General features: G+C 36.7%; 1 protein-coding gene across 2 annotated transcripts in view; it reads left to right on the top strand.

Annotated features, from left to right (window-relative positions):
- Positions 1-560: 560 nt before the first annotated feature.
- Positions 561-21,231, top strand: part of C5 (complement C5) — an 81,214-nt gene continuing 60,543 nt past the window's right edge. Inside the window, exons 1-7 of one of the 2 annotated variants that reach the window (XM_082402200.1) lie at positions 561-2,665; positions 7,160-7,352; positions 8,848-9,010; positions 14,006-14,076; positions 15,303-15,394; positions 17,393-17,475; positions 19,796-19,886. In XM_082402200.1, coding sequence (XP_082258326.1) covers positions 2,601-2,665; positions 7,160-7,352; positions 8,848-9,010; positions 14,006-14,076; positions 15,303-15,394; positions 17,393-17,475; positions 19,796-19,886 — 758 coding nt within the window. In that variant the 5' untranslated portion in view covers positions 561-2,600. The remainder of the gene's footprint in view (positions 2,666-7,159; positions 7,353-8,847; positions 9,011-14,005; positions 14,077-15,302; positions 15,395-17,392; positions 17,476-19,795; positions 19,887-21,231) is intronic. The other variant, XM_082402199.1, reaches the window with a different exon arrangement.

The raw sequence follows: 21,231 nt of genomic DNA, 5'->3' as shown, positions 1-21,231 counted from the left end.
CAGGGCCACCCACTCTGTTCACCTGGAGCATCTCTAGTCTAACTAGTTTACACATTGGACTTCCCTGTAAGACTTTGTTTCAGTAAACTTTTTGTAGCTAAATGTCTTTTTAAATTCGTTTAAATATTTAGGAAGAGAAGTAACTAATGAGAGGCATTTACTTATAAGGTTCCACAGCTGGATGTAGTTTATACCCCAAGATTCCCTTTCTCACTGGTGTTATGGGCGAGCACTTAAGTAGATTCTGAGTGAGTTGCATTCTGCAGCGCCAGTAGGAGTAACCCATATATAACTCATGTTTCCAAAGACACACAGAATTGAAGGTATAAATAGGTTAAGAATAAAAGTAATAGTATTGGGCTGACTGTTTGTTACCCTGCTAGGAGCACTTTCGTGTCATGGTGACTTCAGAGAATAATAAGTAATTCAGCTAATTGGCTGCAGTGAAGAAGAGAAGCATTTGAGGCTGGAGAATCAAGCAGGACCCAGATCAGGAGGGGCCTTGTGAACTAAGTGAAGTCATGTAGGCTCGATCCGGAGGGTTGAATTGAGGTAGCATTAGCAGGAAAGTCGGATGACCACCAAAGTTGCTGCCAGACCTGGATTCTCCTCTTTTAGAGATGGAGTATCTGTATAAAAACCAGACGCCTCCAAAGGTCAACATTTTAAAATGTAAAGAAGAATCCATCTTTGAGCCATGTTTAGAAGGCAGATTAAAAAAGTTTAGTTAGGGGGCTTCCCTGGTGGCGCAGTGGTTGAGAGTCTGCCTGCCAATGCAGGGGACACGGGCTTGAGCCCTGGTCTGGGAAGATCCCACATGCCACAGAGCTGCTAGGCCTGTGAGCCAAAAGTACTGAGCCTGCGCGTCTGGAGTCTGTGCTCCGCAATGGGAGAGGCCACGACAGTGAGAGGCCCGCGCACCGAGATGAAGAGTGGCCCCCGCTCGCCGGAACTGGAGAAAGCCCTCGCACAGAAACGGAGACCCAACACAGCCAAAAATAAATAAATAAATAAATTTGTTAAAAAAAAAAAAGTTTAGTTAAAGACTACTGAGAATCTGTAAGTTGTTGAACTTCAGTTCTACTGAGAACCTTTGAGATCCATCGTTTTTTAAATGTTTTCTATCAGAGAAACATGCCGATGGTTAGTGATTGATATCACTTATCAGTATTGACTCCATAATACAAGCAAATAAGTGTCCTTCACTTCAGATATTATCTATGGTCATTTGAGTGTTCTCGCTTTCTCCTAAGTATCTTTTCCCGAAAATGATGGCAGAAGTACTTTGTTTGTTTTAACTTGACCCATCTTTCGTAACCCAGTTTAATTATTTTACAAATTTCCTTCTGAAACAACTAGGTCAGACAATAGTGGCAGATTTTTACCATTCCAATAACATATGTAGAGACACCGTTAGTGAAATTTGTATATCAAATTTTCCTTTGTGTGCCTTTTTTCCCAATATACTCAATACGAAAGTGTTGGTAAAATAGAACCTTATTAATTCAGAAGGATTGCCAATATGACCATAAAACATCTGAATTATAGTAAAATGTTTAGAGAAATCTGTTTTACTATTTTAAAATAGAGTACTTATTATATACTAGGTTAGAAATGAGTGCTAGTAAAAGGAAGGTAGTAAATAAAAACTTTCTAGTAAGCATAAAGTATCATAAAAATCTTAAAGATAAAATTTTTATTTCATTCTAAATTAATTACTAGACTCATTTGTCATAGGAAGCTTTGTTTTTCTTGCGCTCTTATATTAAAATAATTAAAAACCTCACTGAAAAGCAAGTTTATTTTTTAGAAAATAAAGATATTCTGTGCCTGAATGAATGCAAATTTTGAATTTGTGCTGTATGAATTAATAGATATTGCAGGATATCCATTCCCCACTAAAAACTAAAGTATTTGATTGGTCATTTATTCCCTAGAGAATGATGCAGCATCCTCAACATGATGTTTTCGTTGCCAGTCACAATCTTTTCTCTATCTAACATTCAGCTTCTTCTCTAGACTGGGACAGACCAAGGAATTATTCCATAGGCTTCCTTTGCAGATCTGTCTTCTCCTTCCACCATTTCCAGTGCCAATGACACTACCGTTCAGGTCTTCTCTAGAAAGACACCTCATAAGCCCTCTCTAAACCAGGCCCATTCTAAAATCACTTCAGTGTGAAACTGAATCCAGGTGGGTCTCCATCTGTATCAGAGTGCCTCCAGAGGCATGCTCACAGATGATAAAACATCAGAGCAATTGCCTGGTCAAGAGATGAAAGGCCAAAGACAATGCAACTTACTGATTTCTAATTTTGAGCCATTCATTGCAGTGCCAAACTCTTATGTTAGAATCCTTTTATTTGTATTAATCAAAATAAATTATCTAGGTGTAGGACTCTATAAAAAAATCTCCTACTTTTATACCTGGGCATTAAAGGGTGTTTCAGTTCCAATTTTACTTTTCCTACTTAGAAGTCCCTCTTCTTGACATTAATAATTAACCAGTAAACCAATTTACCCAAGTTCTTCAATCTCGGTTTATTTAAAAGGAGAGTAACTTCAGGAGGGTTATATCCATGGTTTACTGCTACCTCCAGCATGGGCCTGTGGGGCATACTTTGTTTTTTAATCTTCGTGGGGAAAAGTTGGGGACAGGAACAAACGTAAGTAAAACAACCCATCTTTATTTTTCAATGCATCTTATTAATGTGATGAGTGAAAAAGTAAATTCAACAGACTGTGTTAATTTGTAAATAACTTTCTACTTCTGGGAACACTAAATGAATAGTCTCACCTCTGAATAAGAAAGTCATGTAGCATTTTGATTTGATGAGTGGCTAACGACATGACAGTTTTAGGGGATTGTTACTTGTAAAAATTTACATAAGTGATTATTCAAATTCCTCTTCAAAACAGCACAAACTAAACTCAAGATAATAAACTTTCTTGGTGTTTCTGGCTTGTTTCTATCTGGTACAGAGTTTTCTTTGTGTTTTCCGTGTACTGTACATAGTAAAGCAAGGGTTACTTGGGGTTCAATTCTAAGCCTGTGGTTTGAAAAATCTATTGTTATAATTACTTCCAAATTTATGAGCTAATGCTTCATAAATTTTAGTGTTATTATTGAAATAATGTGTATTTTAAACTAAATCTTTAAAATATTGATATCATATCTAGAAATAACATTTTAGTACTGATAAGTAACTGGAGAGTATCTAATCAAACCTACTCATTTCCTGTAAGGATAAATCCGGACAGAGGAAGTAACTTGCCAAAGGTCACACCACTAAGAGAAACAGAAGTAGGCCTTGTATTAAGGACTCCTCTTTACCGCTTCAATTTTTTCCCATTTTGTTATAAATGTATACTTTAAATATGTAAACTATATTATAAATATAAATGTATACTTAGGATGTCATAAATTTATAGCACTCTCCCAACCCTAATCTGATTTTCTCACATGGTCACAATCACCCCATTTCCTGGATAGTTTTCGTTTATTCCTTCTTGAAAGACAGCCGACTGAAGTTCAGAGAGATTGGATTAAATGACTTCAAATTAGTGGTAGAACTAGGACTAGAACCTGGGTCCCATGATACTTAATTTTTTCTACTACACTGTACTGGCCCTTAATAAACATCTTCTCTCTTTCTCTGAAAAAGTGAGAGTATGCCATTTACAACATGGGAATCAGTAAATTTAATTGATTGATTCAACAAAAATTTTTTGAGCACCTACTACGTGATAGGCACTGAGGATATAGTAAATGATACAGAGCTTGCATTCAAGTGGGAGAAGAAAATGATGAACCAATGAATGAACCAATGAGTGAATGAGTAAATAAATAAGGTCAGGTAGTTATTGGTACCATGAAGGAAAAAAATAAAGGAGAGTAAGAAGATAAAGAAATGATGGGGCACTATTTAAAAATGTAGACAGGGAAGGTTCTTTAACGAGGTGACACTCAAACAGAGGTTGAAGGAAGTAACAGAGCAAACCATGCAAATATCTGGAGAAAGAACATTCCAGGTAGAGACCAAACTAGAATTTGTGCCTCTCTGCAAGCTCAGTGGCCATATTCTCTACAACTATTGAAAGAAAATAAGAAAAGCATGAAATACTTTATAGCTACTAATAAAGTATTAAAGTAAAGTAAAGTAAACTAAGGACGAAAGTCTGTATGAATGGGTGGTTCCAGAGCCGTCTTTTAGGGACCTGAAACATGAATTATTTTATATTTCACCACCACCACCACATAGACAATCAAAAGTAAAACAGGGCTTCCCTTGTGGCGCAGTGGTTGAGAGTCTGCCTGCTAATGCGGGGGACACGGGTTCGAGCCCTGGTCTGGGAAGATCCCACATGCCATGGAGCAACTAGGCCCGTGAGCCACAACTACTGAGCCTGCGCGTCTGGAGCCTGTGCTCCGCAACAAGAGAGGCCGCGATAGTGAGAGGCCCGCGCACCGCGTTGAAGAGTGGCCCCCGCTTGCCACAACTAGAGAAAGTCCTCGCACAGAAACGAAGACCCAACACAGCCAAAAATAAAAATATATTAAAACAAATAAATTAAATAAAATTTAAAAAAAATAAAGGATGCTGTGAATTAAAAAAAAAAAAGTAAAACAATACTAAACTGAAAAATATAAAACTTCTAACAATACCAAAATTAAAATAGCTTTTTTTTTTTTCTAAATTTCTCTTGCAAAAACTCTTGATAAATTCAGTTTAGCCTAGCAATTGAAAGTGTTAATTCAGGAAACGGGCTGCTCGGGTTCAATTCCTAATTCTGTAATTTAATAGCTATGTGACCTTGGGGAAGTCAATTATCAGTTTCCTCCTCTGTAAAATCGGAGTTATAGTAAGATTTTTTTCATAGAGGAGTTGTCACAACACAGTGAGTATATATATATATATATATATATATATATATATATCTTAAAATAGTGCCTAACACTGAGTAAGATTTCAGTAACTGTACCTTATTATCATCAAAGCTGAACATTCCTCATTTTCTGCTGTACCTGGGTAAGCACATGGGGAATTGAGAAGCTGGTTGGAAGTCTGGAGATTCTTTTCCCCCTTTTACAATTTTTCTGTGAATGGTTCCGAATTAGTTGTCATGTAGGAGAATTGCCAGTTGCTTTAAACTATTCAATTGCTTCCAAATTAATTTCATTGTTATTAAAGACTTGCTGATTTAAAAAGACTTTTTAATTGTCACAGTGTTGTCAGAGACTGCAATAATTCTGCCAGGTGTGCTGGCCAGTGCCCTCCAGGCCTGTTCGGCCAATTGAATTATTCAATCACCTTTTGGGTTGAAGCACACTTCTTTTTCTTTTAATAGCATATATAGCTTTCACTATTCCAATTAACTATTTTGTGATATATAATTAATAACCTAGTTTATATTTGTAACTTTTCTTTTAATAAAACAATGAAAATTCACCCATTTTAAGATTTCTATTTCAAAAACTTACATTGATTCATGTCCATTCTTTAAAAATCACATAAAAAATAAAACTGGGGGAACAGCTCACGGTTAGGAACATAGTTTGTAACCTTGACCTCAATTATACACATAACAGAGAGTGAGGACTGAATATAAAGACCTGCTTCACTGGGCTTCCCTGGTGGCGCGGTGGTTAAGAATCTGCCTGCCAATGCAGGGCACACGGGTTGGAGCCCTGTTCCGGGAAGAGCCCACATGCCATGGAGCAACTAAGCCCGTGTGCCACAACTACTGAGCCTGTGCTCTAGAGCCCACAGGCCACAACTACTGAAGCTTGCACGCCTAGAGCCCATGCTCTGCAACAAGAGAAGCCACCGCAATGAGAGGCCCACGCACCGCAACGAAGAGTAGCCCCCGCTCGCCGCAAGTAGAGAAAGCCCGTGCGCAGGAACGAAGACCCAACACAGCCAAAAAAAAAGATCTGCCTCATTCACTTACAAGCCATGTGACCTTGGTCAAATTATCCTCTTATCACTTATCAATGATGTAAAGTGTACATCATTGGCCTGTTGTAAATATTAAAAGACTTGTATGTAAAGCCCTAATATAGCCTCTCAATTAATGTTATAATCATTATTGTTGTATGATTGTTCTCATTTGTTCCTCAAGGACCTCCATCATTACTTTCATTTCTAAATGCATTGCCTAGTTCACTGTTATTCTATGCTTTTCTTTATCCACTCACTAGGATAACACAATAATTCTAAGATTACTTCCTTTCAACTTATTCAGTGAACTTAATGAATCATAACATTTATTGACTACTGAGCATGCTAGGTGCTTTCAGATAGGTATTCTCATCTCATCCTTAGCACCCTGGTAAAGAAGGTGATATTTTCCCAAGTAAATTATTTAACTCTCAGAGAGGGTTAATGACTTTACCATGGTCACTCAGCCAGCAGATGGCAGAGCTGGAATTCAATCTCTGGTACCTATGTTGCTTTTTTCTTCATTGGGCAAAAATATTGACCCTCTTTACCATTAAAAGTCTTCCTTTGCTGCAGTAGCTCAGGGAAGGTGCTATTACTACCTTTCTAAATGTTAACTAAATCTTCAGCTCTATTTCTCAAGTCTTAATTCCAAGCTACTTCTTGGAAACTGTGCTGAAATTATCATAGACCACAAATAAATGTTGATTTAAAAATATCATTTTAAGTTGAGAAAATGTGCCTATTTTATTTATTTTTATTTTATTTTTTATTTTATTTTTTGGCTGCATTGGGTCTTCGTTGCTGTGGGTACACTTTCTCTAGTTGTGGTGAGCGGGGGCTACTCCCCGTTGCAGCGCACGGGCTTCTCATTGCGGTGGCCTCTCCTGTTGCAGAGCACGGGCTCTAGGCACATGGGCTTCAGCAGTTGCAGCACGCGGGCTCAGCAGTTGTGGCTCGCGGGCTCTAGAGCGCAGGCTCAGTTGCTGTGGCGCATGGGCCTTGTTGCTACGCGGCATGTGGGATCTTCCCGGACCAGGGCTCGAACCCATGTCCCCTGCATTGGCAGGCGGATTCTTAAACACTGTGCCACCAGGGAAGGCCCCAAATGTGCCTATTTTAAATTGAATCTCTCAAGTGAGATTTCAAAAAAAATCAGAAGTATAACAAAAAATGTCATATAAATATACTGATCCTTCTCTTTTCCTATTTCAACAGGTATGTCATTTCAGCACCAAAAGTATTCTGTGTTGGAGCATTTGAAAATATTGTAATTCAAGTTTATGGATACACTGAAGAATTTGATGCAACAATCTCTATCAAAAGTTATCCTGACAAAAAATTTACTTATTCTTCAGGCCATGTTACTTTATCCACAGTAAATAAATTCCAAAATTCTGCACTCTTAACAGTATGTATTTATCCTTCAGTTTCTTTATACATATAGAATATTCTCAGTAAAATGTGTACCAAGTTTGAATATTGATAACATAGAGATTTGATCATTTATACCACTCTACCACTGCGTGATTATTAGATGATGTCAGTCACTAATGAGTGAGTCATAAGCACAAGAATATTATACTTACTTTTAGGTTTGTACATATTTAAGTAACATTGTACTAAAAATAGTTTTTATTATATTGCAAATAATAAAAAGTCAACACTGAGAGCCCTCCAGAACATTTTATCCTTTAAAAGGGGTCTGTGTATTACTCAGGTTTGAGAAACACTGATCTAAATAAATTCTAACCAAATGTAGGAATTCTTTGATTAATGTTCTTGACGGTAAATGCTCTAACCTCTTAACAAATACTTCCACTTTTTAGGTTTATTAAGAAATAAAATTCATTTCCCAAAAGTAGACACTCTTATCTGATGCCATTAGCCACACACGTGTGGCTGTTACCTTTAAATTTAAATCAATCAAATGTAACTAAAATAAAAAATTCAGTTCATCACTCATACTAGCCACCTTTCAAGTGCTTAAATAGCCACAGGTAAGTGGTGGCACCATACTGAACAGCTCTCCCTTATCACATAGAGCTCTGTTGAACAGTTCTAACTCAGATGGCCAATTGGAAAAGTAAATTAGGGTGGGGAAATCATAAAAATTGATGCATATCTTAAGCATTTAACTTCATCTTAACGTTACAACGTATCTTTATTTGCTAATCATTAGATGTTGTGCCCAGGTCTTTTCTTGGGTCCACTGGTTGGAGCAGAAATTCTTATTTATAATGTGTCACAGCTTTAACGAATCATTTGTTCTACAGTTTCTATTTCCTTAAAGTAGAGAAAGAACTTAGATACTTGCAAAGCAATCTGAGTGCAGAATCTTTATAGATTTTTACCGTTTTCCAAACTTTCACAGTACTCTCACATATCTAATTCAACATGGTTTGTTTTAGTGATTAACTTTTATCTCATGTTTTCAAAGCCGAAGTTTTCATAAAAACACTTTTCTTTCTTCTGTTACTTTCTGTGTATTAAATGTGCTTATCATGCAGTGTAAAGTGGATCATTACAATTACATAGACAAATTGGAAAGCACATTGCTCAACCTGTGGAAGCAGAAGGATGTAGATAGAATACAAAGTGTCCTGAATATCAGTCAGGATGTTGAACTGGGGATGGAGAACATGGGCTAATCCGACGAGCTGATGAAGTGAAAGTTTAAGAGAGCTCCTATAGTAGTAGTTTTTACTAAATGCATATAAAATTTGGGAAGCACAAAACAAGAAGATTTTTAATTGCTTAAAGCTAAATGTTGATTATGACATTTGATATTGAAGGGCTTTGGGCAAAATTTATTAACTACTTTGGCTCCTATACTACTTTTTAAATAACATGTTTTATATCCTTAAAATTATTATACTCTTTTCCATCAACATTGTTTTTTACAGATACAACCCAAACAATTGTCTGGAGGACAAGACCCAGTTTCACATGTGTATTTGGATGTTGTATCAAAGCATTTTTCAAAATCAAAAAAAATGCCGATAACCTATGACAATGGATTCCTCTTCATTCATACAGACAAACCTGTTTACACTCCACACCAGTCAGGTAGATTATAAGATGCTTCTCTCTAGCATCTTAGAGAGATGGGAGGGAGTGGGATTGGGATTGACACTATACTGTAGAGGTTTTGGGGTTTTTTTTTCCAAGCTTGAGCAGCTGGGTAAATGATGATGGCATTTATTTAAATTGAACTTTGGATGTGGGGAAGAGTTTTTATTTATTTATTTTTAATTTTTATTTTATATTGGAGTATAGTTGATTTACAATGTTGTGTTAGTTTCAAGTGTACAGCAAAATGATTCAGTTATACATGTCCATGTATCTATTCTTTTTCAAATTCTTTTCCCATTGAGGTTATTACAGAATATTGAGCAGAGGTCCCTGTGCTATACAGTAGGTCCTTGTTGGTTATCTATTTTAAATATAGTAGTGTGAACACTCCCAAACTCATTCTATGAGGCCACCATCACCCTGATACCAAAACCAGACAAAGATACCACAAAAAATGTAAATTACTGGCCAATATCACTATAGAGCTTTTTAAAACTTGAATTTAAGTGGCGATAGGTTTCCAACTTGCTCAAAAGAGTCTCAATCCCCAGTGATTTTTACACTTATAAATATCATTTTAATTTTAAATTCATACAGAAATTGTTAAACAATTAAACGGAATTTAAATTTAAATTTGATTTTAAATATACATCTTAAATTCATATGGAAATGACAAAAATTAACAATTATATTATCTACCTCATCAGTTATTCCCATGTAGAAAAAAAGCTATTTAAGAATTGTGAAATGTAGTGTTAGGTCTTATTATTAAACAAGTTTAAGATGTAACTGCAAATATAATTTAGGCAATGAGAAAATAATTTATTATAAAGCAGTGATCATAAAAAAGGTCTATTACTTTGGAGCTAATCCTCAAATTCAGAAAACAAATCAAACCCTAAGAATCAGATGTTTCAGCAAAAAATAAACTAAATCACAGAAATATATGGGTATTAATTTTCTAAGGGGATCTGCCTAAAGGAAGTTCCTATTAGAACATTGTTTTGTATTCTTGTTTTATCTGTTAGAGGGGGAAAGGGCAGGATAGCCAGTCAAAACTCTGGGATTGACGATTGACTGGATATATTCCCAAGGAACCAAAAATAAACACAGAAAATTGTGAATGCTGACCGCATATGTTCATGTGTCTGCAAAACCTTCGATTCCTCCATCACTCCCTGTTGCCAGAATTAACTTTTGAGCACATCAGAGATGGAATTATGAGAGAACTGTATGTGGAAGGGGGAGGTTATGGAGTTTCAATAATGACATTACTGGTGAAGGAAAGAGGAAGGGAGGCAGGACCAGCCAGCTTTGTTGAAAACATTTCAGGTAGTACATACCTGCTACATATTGGTTGATGTTGATAGTATGGAGTGGAACAGGCCTGCACCACTACCTTTTTAGCAGGAGCTACTGTTATGACCAGCTCATAAAGGAAAGGCCTAGAGAGGGTGGGGTATTGCTTTCGGCTTGGGCAGAATATCATAGCCAGAATAGTACTCTCTTGACTCCAAGATGACTTGGTGTACATGGAGATAGTCTCTGCCCATAAAGCTTGGGCTCTTTTTAAACATCATACCCAGAAACAAATATATCCATACCCTTGTGTTCCTCCTATGTTAGAGGACCTTCATTAATTGGGTCCTGTTGACACTACCTACTATTTAGCATCCTCATCTTTGTCCAACAAGTAGTCTGATACCCAGAGCCTGGGACCTCTCTTAGCTATCAAGGCTTTCCTTAAGAACAGCCTTGGGACTTCCCCGGCGGTACAGTGGTTAAGAATCCGCCTTCTAATGCAGGGGATGCGGGTTCGATCCCTGATCGGGAAGCTAAGATCCCACATGCCTTGTGGCCAAAAGACCAAAACATAAAACAGAAGCAGTATTATAACAGATTCAGTGAAGACTTTAAAAATGGTCCACATCAAAAAAAATCTTAAAAAAATAAATTAAGAACAGCCTCATATGTTATTTCTTTGTCGGAACTTTAGTGTAAGAAGATGTGGTATCCTCATCTATTCTAATCATAGAGGAGAACTAGAGAACTTTCTTCTAAATTTCTTTTTTTAATAAATTTATTTATTTATTTTTGGCTGTGTTGGGTCTTCGTTGCTGTGCGCGGGCTTTCTCTAGTTGTGGCGAGTGGGGGCTACTCTTCGTTGCGGTGCGCGGTGGCTTCTCGTTGCAGAGCATGGGCTCTAGGCACGTGGGCTTCAGTAGTTGTGGCATGCAGGCTCAGTAGCTGTGGCTCGCAGGCTTAGTTGCTCTTCAGCATGTGGGATCTTCCCGGACCAGGGCTCGAACCCGTGTCTCCTGCGTTGGCAGGCAGATTCTTAACCACTGTGCCACCAGGGAAGCCACTCCTCTAAATATTGACTCATTGGGACTTCCCTGGTGGTCCAGTGGGTAAGACTCTGCACTCCCAATGCAGGGGGCCAGGGTTCGATCCCTGGTCAGGGAACTAGATCCTGCATGCATGCTGCAACTAAGAGTTAGCATGCTGCAACTAAAAGATCCCGCGTGCCACAACAAAGATCCTGGGTGCCGCGGCTAAGACCCAGCGCAGCCAAAATAAATAAATAAATGAATAAATTTTAAAAAGTAAATAAATCTTTAAAAATAAATAAATAAATATTGACTCATTAGTGAGAAGTAGTGAAGTATAGTGGTTAAAAGCAGACTCTGGAGCCAAATTGTCGGGTTCAAGTGCCAGCTAGGGCTCTTATTAGCTCTGTGACCCTGTGTGAGTTAATATTTCTCAGCCCCATTTTCCTCATCTGTATAATGGAGATAATAATAGAACTTACCTCATAGAGTTGTTGTGAGAGTTAAGTGAATTCATATGTGTCAATACTTCAAACACTGCCTACCACAGAGTAAGCACTAGGAAAGTATTTCCCATTATCATTTAATCTGTGGGATAGCATAAAGCCTTATTTACACAGAAGAAAAAGAATTACTGAGAAGTAATTCTTTTAAAAATTGATTACATCTTGCTGTTTATAGCTCTAATGTCCCAATGCACACATTTAATCTGAAGATCATTGAGGGATTTTTCTTATAAGCATCTTTAGGATAGAGGCTTAAATCTTCAAGGCTTTATAGGACAAAGGACTTCAGAGTATTGACCAAAATCCTTCAATTTCACACAGCCTGTGTCCTGCCTTCCCCTCCAACCTTATCACCCGCCATGTTCCCCTTCATCGGTGGACACCAGCCAAGCTGACCTCTTTTCAGTTGCTTTCTCACACCATTTTCCCATCCACAGTAAAGCTTGTGCACCTCTTCCTGGTATATTCATGCCCCTTCCTTGCCTTCTTAACTCCTACTCAACCCTTACGTGCCATCCCATAAAGGGCAGCCTTCTCTGCTTCAAAGCTCCCTCTTCCACACTCAGAAAGCCAGGGAGTGTCTTTTATGGCACTTCCTACCCCTGGAATTTTACATTTACTTGTGTCATCTCGTGTTTGCCTCTCTCCTCCACTCCATTAGAGGGATTCCATGTCTGATTTGTCACCACCATATCTCTGTGCCTAGCATAGTGTCTGCACATAGAAGGCATTCAATATACATTTTAAAATTAATAAGCTATATCTTTGGTACAAAAAAATTATTGATCTTGCCTTTGATACACCATTGCTATGAAGACAAGATTAATTTTCTAACCTAACACAAAATGGGTTAGAAAGTGGACAAGTAGTAGCCATAGAAATAATATAAAATAAAAATAATAAACATTTATTGATTAGTTATTATGTGCCGGGTTATGCAAAAGCTTTGTCTCATTTAGGTTCACATACTATGTAGCAGATGCTAGCAGTCCTATCTTACAGATGCGGGAACTAAGGTGTAGAGGGATTAGGTATCCTGCTCTGGGTCACATTAGAAAGTGGCAGAGGCAGGAGTGAAACGAAAGTTTTGAACTCGAGGGCCTGAGCTCTTTTGTGGCATATTGCCTCTGGCAGCATCCCAGTGATGCTCAGGCCTGGACCAGGTATGTTCATAAAGCAGGAGGGAGGACTCGAGGAGGGAGACAGGGATGAGGGACAGCAGAGTGAACGGATTTACTGAGCATTTTGCTTTGATCTTATGGTATAGTGAAACCAATTTTAGAGCGCTTAACTCGTGGCTTCTTGTGTAGAGCTTTGCATAATACCGACCCTTTAAAAGGTTTATGGCATCGGATCAATTTTATTTTGTGGTTAAAGTTTTGGCCATGAAGTGATTTGAGCATCAGTAAAACCCTAGAGAAATTATAATATGTCATTGGAAGGGACTAGATCAGCATGTCTCAAGCAGCTATGAGTTAAAAGCTAAGCTGATGCTTTTGTTTAAAAGGTGGGGATCTATTAACTGACAGAAAGAAGTGGAAGAGAACTAATTGTTATTGAGCCCCTGCCATTATTCTTTTAACAATGAGAGAACAATTGTAGGATCTGGCTCAATAAATATAACAAAACCATAGAATTCAATGCTATCTTTAGTAACAATAAGAGACAATTTGGGGCCTTGTTGTAAGAGTGTATAATGTCTGAAACAAACTACTTAATTTTCCATTAAAATCTTCAACTTTAATATGAGACAATTTATTATACTCCGATATAACCATATGGTAGACACCACTATTTTGCTACTATGAAATTCTTTATAAACAGTGGCCTAATTACAGATATAACTAATTTTGTACTATATATTTGTTCCCAAAAAGATGTATGTAAATATATTTTAATAAAGTGAACTGTACTTTAAATTCACTAGAAAGTAGCTCTTTAAAGGAATCCAAAAGGATTCTCTTTAAAAGAAAAAAATCATTTGTATGTATATGTCTACAAACTAACTTTTTCTTTCTTTTAAATATGGATTTTCATGTATGACTGTGTATTGGATTTTTTAAATGAGGCTCATCTCTTTTAAGGGTGATTATTGTAAAAAATCAAAATACTGTGCTTAGGAAAGTTTTTGATGATATCAATTATTCTTACAGTAAAGGTTAGAGTTTATTCACTGAATGATGACTTGAAGCCAGCCAAAAGAGAAACTGTCTTAACTTTCATAGTAAGTATGTTATTTATTTGGATGAGATACTCTGTTCCATAATCCTGCCTTCACACCATACTAACTCATTGTGTTCAGGAAATGATTACTGAACACTTTCTGTGAGTATAAAATTGTAGGTTTATACCTCTACAATATGTAAAAACCTCATGAAAATGAAATCTCAACAAGAGATTATGTTTTGAACTAAATCATTTAAATATATCCTTCATGATTTATTTCTTGAAGAACACTGATCAATCACTAAGAATTAATTGAATACCTATTATGTATGAGATTTTTTATTTGTACAATACACTTGAGCAGTTTAGACTTTAGTAACTAACATACTAACACATGAAAAATAGTGCTAACCCATGAGATAAAGATCAACTGTTATTAGCTTTTCATCAGCCATGACATACGTAACAGATGATATGCACGTGTGAAATAAACTCCCATGGTCTTCCCAATTCGTGTCACAACCCTACAAATTTTTGTGGGGAAATAACTGCTCACCTATTAACAGTAGGTGTACTAGTAATTGGTCCTTCACTATAGGTTGCAGCACCTTTCCTCCTACTCAAAGAACCAAAAAGCTGAAAACCTTAACAGAACACAAATGAAAAAGAGGATTGTATAGGAATAACCTTGAATCCTTCATAACTTACAAAAATCATAAAACTTTCACAAACTTTAACATCTGACTATTTTATAATGAATTACTTGAGAAGCATCCAGAGTGTTCCAAGATTGTGGTGGATAACTATTGACATAGACTGCAAACTTACAAAATGTCTAGCTAATAAATGCATTTTATAGCATATTTGCTTTGGAAAGCTTCAGATGAACACATACAAAATTTAGATTCAGGTATCTGTAAAGCATGTAAGTTCATATTTGGTTCATTATAACATCAGTTTTTGTCATACTTCTTTTTTTTTTAGTCGTACAATAGAGAGTTGAATCTTCTAGATAACTGAGACTAGGATACCCTGGACACTGATTTACTTTTTTTTTTTTTTCTGCTGAGGCAAGAGATGGAAGAGGGTCCAAAAAGAGGGAGGGAAGTGGCTTACATGAACCATATTTGCATTTCACAACATTTAAATGATTTTCCCCCTTCATATTTAATTTGAAGACATGGATATTTGTTAGTAAATATTTCTGTAGATCAAAGACAATATAATCAGTTAATTTTTAAAATGTGATTTATGTGATTTGAGGTTGTTTGTTTTTATTCAAAGGATCCTGAAGGATCAGAAGTTGACATGGTAGAAGAAAATGATTATACTGGAATTATCTCTTTTCCTGACTTCAAGATTCCATCTAATCCTAAGTATTTTAAAGTATTTGTTAATAAAGTTTTCTCTAAAAAGCACATCTGGAACTTCTGGTTGTGAGGTAGATAACCAATCAAATGGAGCCACCTAGTGTTAACAAAGAGTAGGTGAAATGAGGATATGCAAACTCTTTTCAAGTCTAATTAGAAGCTAGGCTCAGGTTCTGGCAAAACAAACAAACCACTCCCAATACTTCTTACCAATCCTCTTTACGTATAGAAATTAAAATTTGGAAGAGGCAAAAAACAGTCCCCAGGCCTTTTTTTTTCTTCCGATGAAAACCGTCAACCCTCCACCCTTCAAGGAATCTAATAGACTATCCGTCTAAAAGGCTGGTATTGTCCCATGCCTAGCTCTGAGAGTTGTAAAAATATTGGTCCCCTGTAGTCTTTACTGCACAGAATACCAGAAGACAGTTTTCAAGAGGGAGGGTGTTATTAATTTCCTCCATTTGGCCACATGCTAAAGGATTAAGAACAGAGCCCAATGTGAAAAAAATTTAGTGAACACATTCCTGGTATATGCAAAGTACAACGGGAATGAGAAATTCAAAACAGAAATAAAGAATCCACAGTCCCTGTCTCCAGGGAACTTAGAGGAGGACAAATAAGTGCACCTATAAAATGACTACAATATCACTTTAAAGCAAAATCTTTTTATGGTCATTTTTGTCTGCCCTCTAGAATGGAGTTTGCAGTTAATTCACTGTACTGAAAATTTTCTAGAAATTTGGATGAAATTGGGGGATTTAAATAATTTGGATAATTTTTAAATTTTGTACTTCCTTGAAAATATTACATGCTCCATAGCACAGAATGTATCCAATTATTTTATAATTATTATCATTTCTCCAACTTCATCTTATGTCATTTGCTCCATGACAGATTATGTCAGCCATGACCAGTATTGTCTTACCCCAGTACATTTGCACATGTTGTCCCCTCTGCTTAGAATGTATTTCACCTTGCTCTTTACAAGGCTGGCTTCCTTTCATTCTTTAGGACACAGGGTAAATGCTCCCTTTTCAAAGAGGCTATCCCTGGATGCATGATCTAATGTAGTCTGTCTCTTCCTTTTACTCTCTTGTTTATTTTCTTCATGGCACTTATCTCAGTTTTGTAAGTAATTATTTATTAATTTACTTGCCTTTTATTCCCCACTAGACTGTAAACTCCTTGAGGACAGGGGTCTTGTCCGTATTGGTCACTTTTGAATCACTAGCACCTCAACATAACAGGCACTTGATAAATGTTCTTTGTGTAAATGATGACGATAACCATAATATGAAACTTTATTGATTGCATAACCAATGTGCAAGATAGATTTTATTTTTCCCATTTCACAAATGAATCTAAGTAATTTTCTCAAGTCCAATCTGCTACTAAACGTGAAAGTGGGAATTTGGACTCCCACGGACTAGTAACTCTGGGAAGACAGGATCTCTTCTATCTTCATTTTTTATCTCCAGTGCTTAATCCAGTTCTCAGTCAATATTTTTGAATGAAGGTTGTTAAACTCAGATCATTTTCCTCTTTAAACAAACCATATTTTGTCCCCAACCAAAATTTCATTTATGTGAAGTGTGAATTTTATCATCTGGATAGGCTTGACCTGGATTATATGTTTCTAGAGACATTGTTATGGATTTTCTACTACAGGGTGGATTTTAGTATTATGTTAGTATAATTAAGCTCCAGGATTAGTAAATTTTCAAGTATCATAAGCTCTTCAAATCAAAGCTATTATATTGAGATAAAAATACCTGAAAAAAATCACAGTGTATGAAAACTAATTACTAAACAATTTCTATTATCTTGAAAATGCTCAGTTATTTCTGTTTATTGCTTTAAAATCTGTCGTCGAGAAAAAAGTACGTAGGCTATATGCATCTTTACTTACCTTTCCCTCTTTAAAATGGGAATTGATTAGATTTTCTTTGGGTGAATTAAAACCATTTGATGACTTCTGTAATTATAAATATTTTGCTTCCATAGATATGGTGTGTGGACAATTCGAGCTAAATATAAAGAAGACTTTTCAACAACTGGAACCGCATATTTTGAAATTAAAGAATATGGTAATTTCTGACAATTAAAAGTTTACCTATAAAGAGTTAGTATTTTTGCAATAATTCTTTTCATGAATGAACTTAATGCAAAATCACTCCCAGATGAAGATGAGGCCACTTGCAGGTATGGTTAGAAGTACTGCTCAAGGGGGTGGGAAGAGTTGTCCAAATGCCTAGGCTGTAGTTCTAGCTGCCCTTGGTAACCCTGAACAAGCACACCAGTCTCTCTGGACTTGTCTTCCTCTTTATAGAGCCTCAAGAGACGTAGTCCCCTGAGGAAGTTGACTAGTTAAGGTCCTTTCCAGAATTATGATTTTAGGAGAAACTTAAACAATCAGAGTTGAGGTGAACAGAACCTGGTAAGACTAATAGATGATTTACTCAATTCATTACAACCAGTTAGTGACAGAACAAGAACATTTGGATTTCCTTACCCCTAGTCCAGTGCTATTTTCCTTCTAGCTCACAAATTCCTAATACATTGATCCAAAAATTTAAGATATTCTTATTTTGAAATCAATCATATTAATGGACTAATAATTAACATATAAACAGCTTAATCTTTCCATTTCTTGTGGTTGTTTACTAGAGTATTTGTGTGCTCTGATATCAAATTTAACTTTCTTTTTCTTGAAGTCATTTTTTTATTCCCCAGGAGACTCATAATAATGTGGCGAATAAACAACATGAATTTTAACAATTAACAAACGGTGACAAAGCAAATTTATTATAATGAAACTCAACTTTAAAAATTATAGGCTCCAAATAACATATAATCCTGACTGATCCCCCTTCCTCCAAGTGTTTTTGCTGCTTCTTGTAGATATCTAAAATTCATCCACCTCTTATTATCTGCAGCCACCCATTGATTTTACCAACAGGCTCCCTCCTGGTCTACCGCAACCCCCTCTAATTGCTGTCTCTGCTTCGAAGATATTCTCCCTTGGTATTAGCCAAAATAACCTTGGAATGCAAACTTTGTCATGTTATTTCTCTATTGAAAAGTCCCCAGTATCTCCTCATTCCCACCTCCTTTTCAGCCTCATTTATACCACTCCAGGAATGGTGACTTTGCATTTGATGTTCCACCTGCCTGCAACACCCTCCCTCTCCCTCTTGCCTAGCCAACTCCTACTCACCTTTCAAGTCTCAGTTGAAAAGCCATTTATTCAGTGAAGTTTTCCCTAAATTCTCTTTCCTGGGAAGGATTCCCTGTACCTATTTATATCAGTTTTCATAACTGTCATCTGTCATTTAGGTGTTTGTGTAATTCTTTGCTTATGCCTGTCTTCCCTGCTTGACTGTGAGCTCATTAAGGGCAGGGTTTGTGTCTTGTTCATTGGTATATCACTGTTGGCAGGAGTATGCAGGCTACATGGCACCTAGGTACTGGATGAAAGGATGAAATATTTTCCTCTACTTCATATCCTGGGGAGAACACATCTGCCTTGATCTTTAATAACATAGGAATGCAGCCCAGAGCAACAAATTGCATTGCTCTTTTTCTTCTGTTTTTCACCATCTAGAAAACACATAAGCCATATCTGAAGCCAACTATCTCACTTACTCTCCTGTGTCAGTCTTTGTCTACAATATCAAGGTCATACAATCACCCAATTTTCTACTAACTGTTGTGCAGGTTAATAGAATCTGTAAGCCTCAGTACACAGTCTGAGTTAATATAAAGAGAAGACAGTGCCATTTTGACAGGTGAAATTGTTTTCTCTTGGGCAATCAAGATTCCAAAAACAGGAAAAAACCCTCCTTCCTTTCTGCCCTAATTTTTAATTTTGCATGAAAGTTCTTTCTTGTAGCTAATTGTAAGCTCTCTCTTCTTGACTAACGTGAGAGTTTTATGTTGGAATTTGGAGACTGGATGGATTTTTCTACTAGACAAAAAAGGGAAATATTAAACAAGCAAGAAATTTCTTTTTCCATTTTGAAAGTAATAAACATTTGTTGAGCATGTACTATATTTGCGATTCATGAGAAGGATGAGAGGGGGAGACATACAAAGATAAAAAGAGAATAGTCTTTTTTGTTTCAAGGAGCCAATACTCTAGTGGAGGAAATAATCGATTGCCTATAATAAGTGCTGAAATCAAAGTATAAGTAAAGTGCTTCCAGTACATAGAGGATGGATTGACCTCTGATTGGTAGAATGGGAGGCTCCCCAAAGATAGTGTTGTTGTTGATGATAATGATGACAAGGTGGATGTTGTGCTGATGTAACAGCTTATCCAACTAATTCAGAAATACAGTTGGTTGCTATGATTTAAAGACTACTCTAAATTAAATGGTAATGTTGCCTCTTTGTTTTTATTTTCAGTGATGCCACACTTTTCTATCTCAATAGAAACAGAAAATAATTTCATTGGTTATAAGGACTTTAATAATTTTGAAATTACTATAAAAGCAAGGTAAGAAAGTTTTTTTTTTTTCAGATTATCTAGCTAAACTGAGTTCCAACTCTGGTGACAGTTGCCCAGAGTGAGATGTGTGATCTTTTTCCAGTTTTATTGAGATATAATTGACATATAACATTGTGCAAGTTTAAGGTGTACAACGTGTTGAGTTGATAGATTTATATATCGCTGAGATCTGTGATTTAGTGGCAATGTCTTCCATGACTTTGAAACCGACTGATTGAGAAGACACCATGCCTATAGTTTATTAGCTCATACTGATTTTAGCTGATTCTGATTTTAGCTTTGTTGGTTACTCACCAGAGGGGGAAAAAAAATCCTAAAGATTTAAGTTCAATGTGTATGTTTAGGAACCAGCATGACTTAGGATATTGGGACTGAGATATGAAACCTTCACTTCTTGTCATTTTTAATGGCTTAATCAGCCAGCTAATGCTGCATAACTACTCTAAGGTCCAATGCCTTAAAACCATAGCCATTTACGAGTCAGCTGGGCAGTTCTGCTGACCTGGGCCAGGCCGACTTCAGTGAGGCTCGCCCATGTGCCTGTAGTCAGTTGGCAGGTCAGCTGGGGGCCAGCTGGTTTACGGAGGTCTTACTCACATGCCTGGCAGCTGGCTAGCAGTTGACTGAAGCTACAAGGATGATTGGACCATGTGTGTTTCTCATCAACCAACTGGCTAGCCTGTAACAGCAGCAATGCTCAAAGAGAGAAAATGGGAGCATAAAAGTCCTCTTGAGGTTTACACTTTGGGACTGGCACACCATCACTTCCAACACATTCTTTTGACCAAAGCAAATTACAAGACCAGCGCAAAGGAAATAGACTCCCTTCACACCCAAGGAGCTGCAAAAGTGGTGGATACAGGGGGAGGTGGAGAATTGGGGTTATTTTTGCAAGCAATCTACCACAAAAGCTTAGGTCATTTAAAAATGACAATATACTGTAGTTATTAATAACATTAACCAATTTATATAACTATATGTGTCAGGCACTTTTGAAAGCACTCTGTATATATTAGCTCATTTAAGCTTTATGAAAACTCTATGAGGTAGATACTGTTACTATCCCCACATTACAAATGGAAAAACGGAGGTACATAAATGTTAAGTAATTTGCCCAAGATCATACAGCTAGTAAGTCACTTGGCCTGTCTCGTTCCAGAATCCATGCCCTCAAATGCTACCCTATACTGCCTCTCTTACTAGCATTTATTGCTCAAATAGAGTGTTTGTCCCTTAATCTAAACCAGCATAAAAGGCTCACTTGACAGAGAATTGTAGAAATTGACTTCTTTTAATGGAGAGACTTACTTTTTTTGTTCAAACTATGAATAAG

This window comes from Balaenoptera borealis, assembly GCF_965194805.1.
Source record: "Balaenoptera borealis genome assembly, chromosome: 8".
NCBI classification, from domain to species: Eukaryota; Metazoa; Chordata; class Mammalia; order Artiodactyla; family Balaenopteridae; genus Balaenoptera; species Balaenoptera borealis.
The sequence above is the reverse complement of the archived record's forward strand: the minus strand, read 5'-3'. Positions and strand labels throughout refer to the sequence as shown.